This window comes from Dendrobium catenatum, unplaced genomic scaffold, assembly GCF_001605985.2.
Source record: "Dendrobium catenatum unplaced genomic scaffold, ASM160598v2 fragScaff_scaffold_1282, whole genome shotgun sequence".
In the NCBI taxonomy this organism is placed as follows: Eukaryota; Viridiplantae; Streptophyta; class Magnoliopsida; order Asparagales; family Orchidaceae; genus Dendrobium; species Dendrobium catenatum.
In genome coordinates, this window is record NW_021319744.1 from 353,214 (window position 1) to 363,226 (window position 10,013).

Here is a 10,013-nt window from a genome sequence, read left to right on the forward strand (position 1 = left end):
AACACCCCGATGATGGCTGTGTTGAATGCAGATCTCAACTGGAGGGTTAATTCAAATGCTTTCAAGTATCTTCCAAGCTCCACCCAAAATCCCAGAAAATCTCAAAAAATTCAAAATTCCAAAAATATTTAAAAATGAAATAAATCCATCAACGCAGTTAAAGCAAAATCCATCCGCCCTCCGCAACAGTTTGTCGAGGCGGACAAATTCAAATAAACTCTAGCTCACAAAGAGCCGAATGCCTAGTCGAAAATATCACTAGGATCCATTCTCAAACAATCTTTTGCCAGTAAGGACGTGGTACGTGTCCTCTAACCGGCAGTTTCGCCGCTAAATGGCACTGCAGGTAAACGGTTATGACCCGGGGCCCTCTGAACCGAGTGGTTTTGCCGCCAAATGGCACCACAGATAGCGGTTATGGCCAGAGCCAATACGCTCCTTAATGGCGTTAAATCCTTGAGATATGAATCAATAGGGTATGATTGATAGGGCACAAAGCCCTCTGTTAGCTAAGGTGGATTCAAATTTGTCCCCTTAGACAAACACTCACCCCCGGTCTACAAGGTTCCCTTGGACGAAGCAACCCATGGCTGCCGACAAGGATCCTTCTGTCAGGTTGGGTCGACTCCCTCCTCTGACTAAGTAGACCAGGGACCACGATGGCCCGGGATGACGGAACCATGGGATCTTGATCGGGTCCATCATCCATTCCCCCACCATCCGCTTTAAGTGCTAGATGGTGCAATTTCTATTTTAAATACCAAAAATCAAAACCTAATTTCCAAATCCAATTTCTACCAATATCAATACTCTTTGCTGCTACTATATGCCAGATACATGTATTTCTATACATATCTGATTGACGACTAGCCTTAATCGAAAGTTCTCTCTCGTGATCGGGAGGGGTAATTAACTATAGGGGCTTGCGCCTATAGGAAACCAGAACTCAGATCATAAAGTCCTCACCAAATGAGGGCGAAATCTCTGGGTAGTGTCTTATCTACAAACCCATCTGCCTTCCAAAATTTATCCCGGAACTTAGTTCGTTAAAACTCCCTCGCCGAATAAGAAAAGCGAGTGGAGGCCGAGGCTGAATTTTCGGAGCCCACAAACATTCACTAGATGTGTGCATGAATGATGTGGACAACAAGCATAACGGTAACTTAACTAGGTTAAATGATGATATGCAATGCAACAATACATAAGAATGGTTAGGTAAGCTCCTAGGATAACTTCTAGCACATGTAGCGCATGCTAGCCATGCTTTGATACCAGATGATGCAGGACAAACCCACGGATAGTAGCAAGGGCACATTTGGGAGGGTGTTATGGAACAAACCAACATCATAAGATAGCAACCCAACACTTAATGGCAGCACATAGGAAAGGGTGTATGAGTAATGGGAGAAGTTATGACTGCACTTAATAATATTTAAGCGGGACTAGGGAAATGAGATAGAATTAATGGTTTGGATTAATGAGGAGGCTTTGGAAAGTTGAGAAATTAATTGGAGCTTTGATAAAGGGAATAATAGTTAATGAGATAGCTCATTAAATGACATTGGAAGTGGATGTCGTAATCAAAAGGTTTGGGAAAGTGGAGGGAGAATTAATGGCTGATTTTGGGAGGGGTGAGGTGGCTTGGGAAAACACCAAAATTAATTAGATTTCAGAATTTGAAAGTCTAATTAATGTTTGGTAGAATGTGCAGGGTCAAAGGATATGAAAAGTCATTTTGAAGGCTTGCGAGTTGGGCAGCTGATTTTGTGGTGGAGGTAGGGCTCTCGGTGGTAGCTAGATTGGGATGATTTGGAGTTGTCGTTGGTTAAGGGAGGTGGGATAGGTCATTTGCTGGGTGGTGGGGACGGGCTGTTGTTGGAAGGGGTTTGGAGGGGGGCGGCTAGTGAAAGTGGACTGTTTTGATTGAAAGAAAAAAAAAAGTGACAACAAGGAGAGAAAAATGGCAGCAAAGAGAAATAAGAAAACAGTAAGAAAATTGAAAGGATAGAACCCAAGAGCTCGTCGGCTGTTGGGGTGTTACGTGGCCTTCATCTCCAAAGGAACCTTCATCCAACCCACTAAGGAATGGTGGAAAACTCACAAACAACACACAAAGAGCAAGAAAACCAGAATTTTTCTTTTTATATATCAATCATCGTCTATTACAATAGATTAAGGCCTATATATAGGCCACAACATAAGAAAACTCAAAAGACAAAGTTGCTCTATGGGCAACAACTGATGAGGACATCGATCAGAGGTTCAAGCATATGTATCGCCGGAAGAATCGCAGATTAACGACCACGATTCAGAGTTTACATTTTTTATTTATTTATGCATTTTTGAGTTTCTTTATGTATCCCTATTGTACCCCCTATTATAAGTTGAGTCATGATGTAGCCACGAGGGTAATTTGGTCTTTGCATCTTCTTTATGTTGAGACCTATATATAGGTCCTTGCTATTGTAATATGAGATGATGAATATTGATATGAAAATTTTCAACTTGGGTTTTGGATCTCTTTGTGAGTTCTAGAGTTATCTTTGTGAGTTCTCGAGCGTGGAGTAGCCTAGGAGAGGCTCAAAGCAATACCCAACAGCCCCTTGGTGGAGCTCTTGGTTTTCTACCTATTTTCTTCTTCTTTTTCTCTCCCCTAGCCGCCGGATCTTTCCCCACCACTCCACCACTTGGCAGGTCAGCCACCCGACCCCTTCCCCTTGCCTGTAACCTCTACATTTAAACCCTCTCCCTCCCCTACATCCCGCCGGCTCCCTGCTCTCACCGCCGCCCACCCCAGCTTCTCCCGCCGCCCCTTGGCCACCTCCCTAGCCCCACCACCGCAACACCTCCTCATCCCCATACCGCCGGCCACATACCACCAACCATTAATCCCCCCCCCCATCCACCTCGCTATGTACCCAGGGTCAATATCAACCTCCAACCAATGGTTCAGTCCAGGCTATACGTGTTTCCCAGTATCAATAATAGTTCAATAACTAATATTTATGCAATCTATAACATATCTATCAATACTCATGAAGCAACATCAATCTAAATCTATCAATTCCAAACAAATCGCGAACATCACGAAAATAACGGGCAGCGTAACGGCAGTTCAGTCGACTTTACACAAAAAATCCGTGCCACAAAAGGCACAATTTCCAAATCTTTCCTAATTAAGTTTAGAATATCTATAACATCCATACAAACTATTGCCCTATAGAAATCAAATCAATTCAAGGTCCTGATAATTTTCTATTCGATTACAATCGCGTAGGAAATCAATTCCGACCGGTAAAATCTTCAGTAGAATACAGTCAAATTCTCGTACAATAAAATCAATCTATAACGTAACATATAAAAGTTGTGCCAGTGAAAGTTGGTGTCAATAAGAAAATCACGTCGAAAAAGTCGATTACGAAAACACAAAACAAATCACAAGCTCGGTCAAAAACTCATATCTATTTGAAAACAAAATAAGAGATTCGGAGATCCTAAACACGAGATCTTCACTTCTCTCAACAGCAAGCGTCGGGACGAAAAGCGCTCACGCCTCCAAAAACCCAGCTTTTCCTCTTTCTTCACTTGTCTCTTTTCTCTCTCTTAAAACATTTGATAGTTCTTAATATTAAAATATTTTCTCTCTCGATCAAACGAGTGCTTTCTTATTGCAAATCAGTGCTTATCGGTCGCCGATTCGCCAAATCGTCCCGGGACGAACAGACCAGACATAAATCGTCCCCGGAACGTATTCCAGAACTTATTCTCAGGCCAATATTTTCTACAGTGCCAATTCGGCGCTCGGACTATTTCCAATCGTCCTGCGACGATCGCTGTAGAGGAAACATCCAAATCTGAGAAGGAACAGGTAAGGAACGAGGTCTCAAGCGAAGGGACCCCGGTCGCGGGCACCTACGGCGAGGCGGGTCACTATAAGTACCGTCTGAGCGGGGGAAAGCAAACTTGTGCATCTTTAAACCGCCACATCGAAAGCCCGCGAAGGTACGAACTCTCTAACTCAGATCCTCAGCCATCGTGTTTGCAGCAGACCGAAAAAAACTCCATATAGCACGCCTTATTGCGCGTGGTAGGATCGAGACGCCGGTCCTGATAGCTTACGACGAACGCGAGCAATCGCCTAAAACTTACTCAGGTTCGTGGCGCACCGGAAAAACCGCCTTATACAACGCCTATTGCGCGTAGAGCGTGGGAAGGGACCCCGGTGCGGCACCTTACGGCGAGGCGGGGTTCACTTATAAGTACCCCCGAGCGGGGGGAAAAACAATTGTGTCATTTAACAGGTACCGCCAAAGCACCATACACCCGTTTATTCGCGTGGTGGAGGAACAAAAAATCAACGCCGCGGTGTGTCCGTCAGAGGAACGCTACCATACACCGCCTTTATTGACGCGTAGCGTGGGAAAGACCCAGTTTTCTCGTAAGTTTCGTTCCTAAAGGGGGAGACGCCGGGAGGCGTGCCGAAATTTTTGGTGAAATCGTAAACCTGGACCTGTGAACTCAAAGAACAAAAGATGTGACTCAATGACTGTGGGACTTGTGAATCAGAACAACAACTCAAATGAAGTATAAAAGATCAAATTCAATCAAAGTTTGAAACCCAAATCAAGTCATATATGAAATTAACAATGTGCAAGATTTTCAGAAGGCTCTGAACAAGCAGCTCGACATGTTACTGAACTTTGAAGATTCAGACTACAAGGGACATAGAACCTTGAGCTTGCCAATATTGTGCTGGGAACTTGATAGAACCCAATTTAAATTAATACATATGTCAAACTACGAGAGCGACTTAAATGTTTGTAGATATCATAGAACTATCAGCATAAGCAACACCAATCATCTCCAGGTGTTACATATGACTCTTACAATAGCTCCTATAAGTTAAATGCAATGTACTCACAAGGACAACGAATGGTTGTTTAATGTGTAATGTCTCCCAAATACATCATTGAAACCTCCAATGCTAGCAATATGCCTGTAGATTGAGAAGACAGCATACTACTTGATAGTAGAAGATCCGTCTTTGCAAGCAAGTACATCGCCGATATGGTACTGCGTGCAAATGACTTTCCTACGGCATCTTTAAAAGCCCGATCAAATATAGATCTGTCTATACAAAATCAATCGTAAACCACCCGAGATTGGTGAAAGGTGGATTCCGATGCAGAAGCATTGGACAGTCTTCCTAAACAAATACTTCTGCGAGGTTGTCGTAGAAGACATGTAATCCCCTTGCAAATAAGCAGGTCAATGAATGAAATGAGAGTCATTCATTAAATCCCGAATAGAAGTGAAATGTCGGTTCACTCACAAGCAAACAATACGAATTCTTCAATGCCACTATAGAAAGATCTTGCAACATCACTACCAAATCATCTATGAATACGAATGTAATGTCAACATCCACCCAGAAGTAGATGCATGAAAGACTTCAGTAGAAATGTAGTATCCCTGAGCTCAATTTCAGTCTGTAGAAGGATACATCTACCTGTCTCACCATAACAATGACGGATGTACTACAATGAGCCAAAGACTACAACAAATGCAAGCTCATACGAGTCATTCTGGGAAATTCGTTTAGTCACATAGAACATTATCTAATAAGCAAATGTCAAAGAACTACAATGAATAATAAGCATCAACAAAACACCAAGCAGGAGATCAGTTAGTGCACTACGATCCACCTGCAGAAAGCAACGAGTAGTGCACGACAGTCTACCTTGTACGAAGCAGCGAACAATTCTATCTAGAAGCTGCTACATCATGCCACCGGATCTGCAACATTCGTACTAGCAGACGGACAGACATCTACAATTTTTCAAAGTACCCTGCACAGTGCACTATAAATTGTATACACATAGGTACACTAAAGGGGTAAAATAATTATAAACCCGCATGAGCCCCGCGAGCGTGTTATTGGTACACATGTGACGTCTAGGGATGCTGGCGGCGGTTGACAAGTGAAATTCAAGTTCGAACCCCGATCCTTCTATACGATCAATAGAAGTCGATAGGGTTCGAACCAACAAACAAATATATGAATTGTGGTGACCGTTATATTCTTAATACATTCATATTAGGCCTTCAAGGCTTATAACAATGAGAATTTACTATCAAAGGGCATAAAGTCTACGAAACCCGATCCTCTGTCGACAACCCGACAGAGTTGACAGGGTTCAATCCATAAGAGAAATGACCCCGAACACCGATGATGGCCGTGTTGAATGAAAGATTTTAACCGGAGGGGTTCCCCAACAATTTCCAATGCCGTTCCAAAATATCCAAAATCCAAAGAAAAACCAAAAACTCCCCAAAATCCAAAAATATTTAAAATGAAACTATTCATCCCAACACTTAAAGCAAAGCCCATCCACTCTCCGCAACAGTCTGCCGATTGGACAAATTCAAATAAAACTCTAGCTCACAAAGAGCCAAATGCCTAGTCGAAAATATCACTAGGATTCATTCTCAAACAATCTCTTGCCAGTAAGGACGTGGTACGTGTCCTCTAACCGGCAGTTTTTGCCGCTAAATGGCACTGCAGGTAAACGGTTATGACCCGGGGCCCTCTGAACCGATGGTTTTGCCCGCAAATGGCCACAGATAGCGGTTATGGCCAGAGCCAATACGATCCTTATTGGCGTTAAATCCTTGAGATATGAATCAATAGGATATGATCGATAGGCACAAAGCCCTCTGTCAGCTAAGGTGGATTCAAATTTGTCCCCTTAGACAAAACATTCAACCCGTGTATAAAGGTCCCCTTGGACGAAGCAACCCTGGCTGCCGACAAGGATCCTTCTGTCAGGTTGGGTCGACTTCCTCCTCTGACTAAGTAGACTAGGGACCACGATGGCCCGGGACGACGGAACCATGGGATCTTGATCGGGCCCATCATCCATTCCCCACATCAGCTTTAAGTGTGAGGATGGTGCAATTTCAAGTTTTAAATATCAAACCTTCAAATCCCAAACATCCAAACCGGTAAAATTTCCAAATTTCCAACATCCAATGCCCTTTTGCTGCTACTATATGTCAGATACATGTAATTTCTATACATATCTGATTGACGACTAGCCTTTAAATCGAAGTTCTCTCTCGTGATCGGAGGGTAATATTAACTATAGGGGCTTGCGCCTATAGGAAACCAGAACTCAGATCATAAGTCCTCACCAAATGAGGGCGAAATCTCTGGGTAGTGTCTTATCTACAAACCCATCTGCCTTCCAAAATTTATCCCGGAACTTAGTTCGTTAAAACTCCCTCGCCGAATAAGAAAAGCGAGTGGAGGCCGAGGCTGAATTTTCGCGAGCCCACAAACATTCACTAGATGTGTGCATGAATGATGTGGACAACAAGCATAACGGTAACTTAACTAGGTTAAATGATGATATGCAATGCAAAAATACATAAGAATGGTTAGGTAAGCTCCTAGGATAACTTCTAGCACATGTAGCGCATGCTAGCCATGCTTTGATACCAGATGATGCAGGACAACCCACGGATAGTAGCAAGGGCACATTTGGGAGGGTGTTATGGAACAAACCAACATCATAAGATAGCAACCCAACACTTAATGGCAGCACATAGGAAAGGGTGTATGAGTAATGGGAGAAGTTATGACTGCCTTACTTAATAATATTTAAGCGGGAACTAGGGAAAGAGATAGAATTAATGTTTGGATTAATGAGGAGGCTTTGGAAAGTTGAGAATTAATTGGAGCTTTGATAAAGGGAATAATAGTTAATGAGATAGCTCATTAAATGACATTGGAGTGGATGTCGTAATCAAAAGGTTTGGGAAAGTGGAGGGAGAATTAATGGCTGATTTTGGGAGGGGTGAGGTGGCTTGGGAAAACACACCAAAATTAATTAGATTTCAGAATTTGAAAGTCTAATTAATGTTTGGTAGAATGTGCAGGGTCAAAGGAATATGAAAAGTCATTTTGAAGGCTTGCGAGTTGGGCAGCTGATTTTGTGGTGGAGGTAGGGCTCTCGGTGGTAGCTAGATTGGGATGATTTGGAGTTGTCTGTGGTTAAGGGAGGTGGGATAGGTCATTTGCTGGGTGGTGGGGACGGGCCTGTTGTTGGAAGGGGTTTGGAGGGGGGCGGCTAGTGAAAGTGGACTGTTTTGATTGAAAGAAAAAAAAAAGTGACAACAAGAGAGAAAAATGGCAGCAAAGAGAAATAAAAGAAAACAGTAAGAAAATTGAAAGGATAGAACCAAGAGCTCGTCGGCTGTTGGGTGTTACGTGGCCTCACTCCAAAGGAACCTTCATCCAACCCACTAAGGAATGGTGGAAAACTCACAAACAACACACAAAGAAGAAAACCAGAATTTTTCTTTTTATATATCAATCATCGTCTATTACAATAGATTAAGGCCTATATATAGGCACAAACATAAGAAAACTCAAAAGACAAAGTTGCTCTATGGGCAACAAACTGATGAGGACATCGATCAGAGGTTCAAGCATATGTATCGCCGGAGAACGCAGATTAACGACCAGATTCAAGCAGTTTTATTTTATTTATATATAGCATTTTTGAGTTCTTTATGTATCCCTATTGTACTATTATAGTTGAGTCTGATGTAGCCCACGAGGAATTGGTCTTTGCTTTCTTATGTTGAGACTTATATATAGGTCCTTTGCTATTGTTAATATGAGATGATGAATATTGATATGAAATTTTCAACTTGGGTTTTGGATCTCTTTGTGAGTTCTAGAGTTATCTTTGTGAGTTCTCGAGCGTGGAGTTAGCTAGGAGAGCTCAAAGCAATACCCAACAGCCCCTTGGTGAGCTCTTGGTTTTTCTACCTATTTTCTTCTTCTTTCCTCTCCCTAGCCGTCGGATCTTCCCCACCACTCCACCACTTGCCGGTCAGCCACCCGACCCCTTCCCCTTGCATGTAACCTCTACATTCAAACCCTCTCCCTCCCCTACATCCCGCTGGCTCCCTGCTCTCACCGCCGCCACCCAGCTTCCTCCGCCGCCCTTGGCCCCTCCCTAGCCCACACGCACGCGCAACACTACCTCACTCCATCCCATACACGCCGGCCGAGCCACTATAACCACCAACCATTAATCCCCCCCCCCTCTTAATTTCATTGATTCTTTCCTAATTTAGGTGACAAATTTGGAGGGAGTTCAAAATTCAAATTCAAATTGGTTTGGATTAAATTCTCTCCTAAATTTCCTACACTAATTATGCAACCATTAAAGCCTCCACAAATCTGAATTTTAATTTCAGATTTCCTATTCTAATTTATTTAATTACTTGGGCCCACAATCCAAGTAATTAAATCTCCTCAAATTCCTCCCTATAGGGCCGGCCACCTCTCTTCTCCTCAATCTCATATTGGAATCCAATCAAGGATCCAATTAATTAAATCACCTCCACAATTCCTCCCTCTCCTTGAATGCCGCCGGCCCATGCATGGGGGAAGCCAATCAATGCTAATTCAATATGTATTAATTGCGATAGATTTGGATTTCAAATTTCATAACCTCCCTTTCCCTCCCTCTACAAGCCGCCGGCCCCCTTATTGTGCCCCTCTATTACTCCCCATTTAAGGCCTTAATTACGATTGATTTGAAATTTAATTCAAACAATTCCTCCAAAACTAACCAAAATCTGAAATTAATTTCAAATTTTGATCAATTCCTTCTTCGACGAATGAGGACGGAACGAACATTTCTGGCATCCCCGTTCTTGACGTACAACTTGGACACGACGAGACCGTGGACGGGCACATCTACCGCATCCGGTATCAACTTGCGTTGTCGATCGAAGAGCATCATCCACCAAGCCGTTGGATCATCGTTGGAACATCCGCCACTCCACACTCCGGCTCTTTTCTGTGGACAAAGACCTCGACATCGTCTTCCTAGTGGTGATCTCGATTCCAAGCGTTGCAAAATCTTCTCTCGCCAAAGCCTAGTGTAGTTGAGTGATCATCCCCGAGGTGAAAACTCTCATTATTAAATTGT

General features: G+C 43.0%; 1 protein-coding gene across 1 annotated transcript in view; it reads left to right on the forward strand.

The window, feature by feature from the left end:
• LOC110108320 overlaps nucleotides 1-10,013 on the forward strand; it is a 13,917-nt gene that overhangs the window by 2,304 nt on the left and 1,600 nt on the right. The window contains exons 2-4 of the mRNA XM_028699413.1: nucleotides 3,788-3,868; nucleotides 4,023-4,035; nucleotides 5,265-5,267. Of these exons, the coding sequence (XP_028555246.1) occupies nucleotides 3,788-3,868; nucleotides 4,023-4,035; nucleotides 5,265-5,267 (97 nt within the window). The remainder of the gene's footprint in view (nucleotides 1-3,787; nucleotides 3,869-4,022; nucleotides 4,036-5,264; nucleotides 5,268-10,013) is intronic.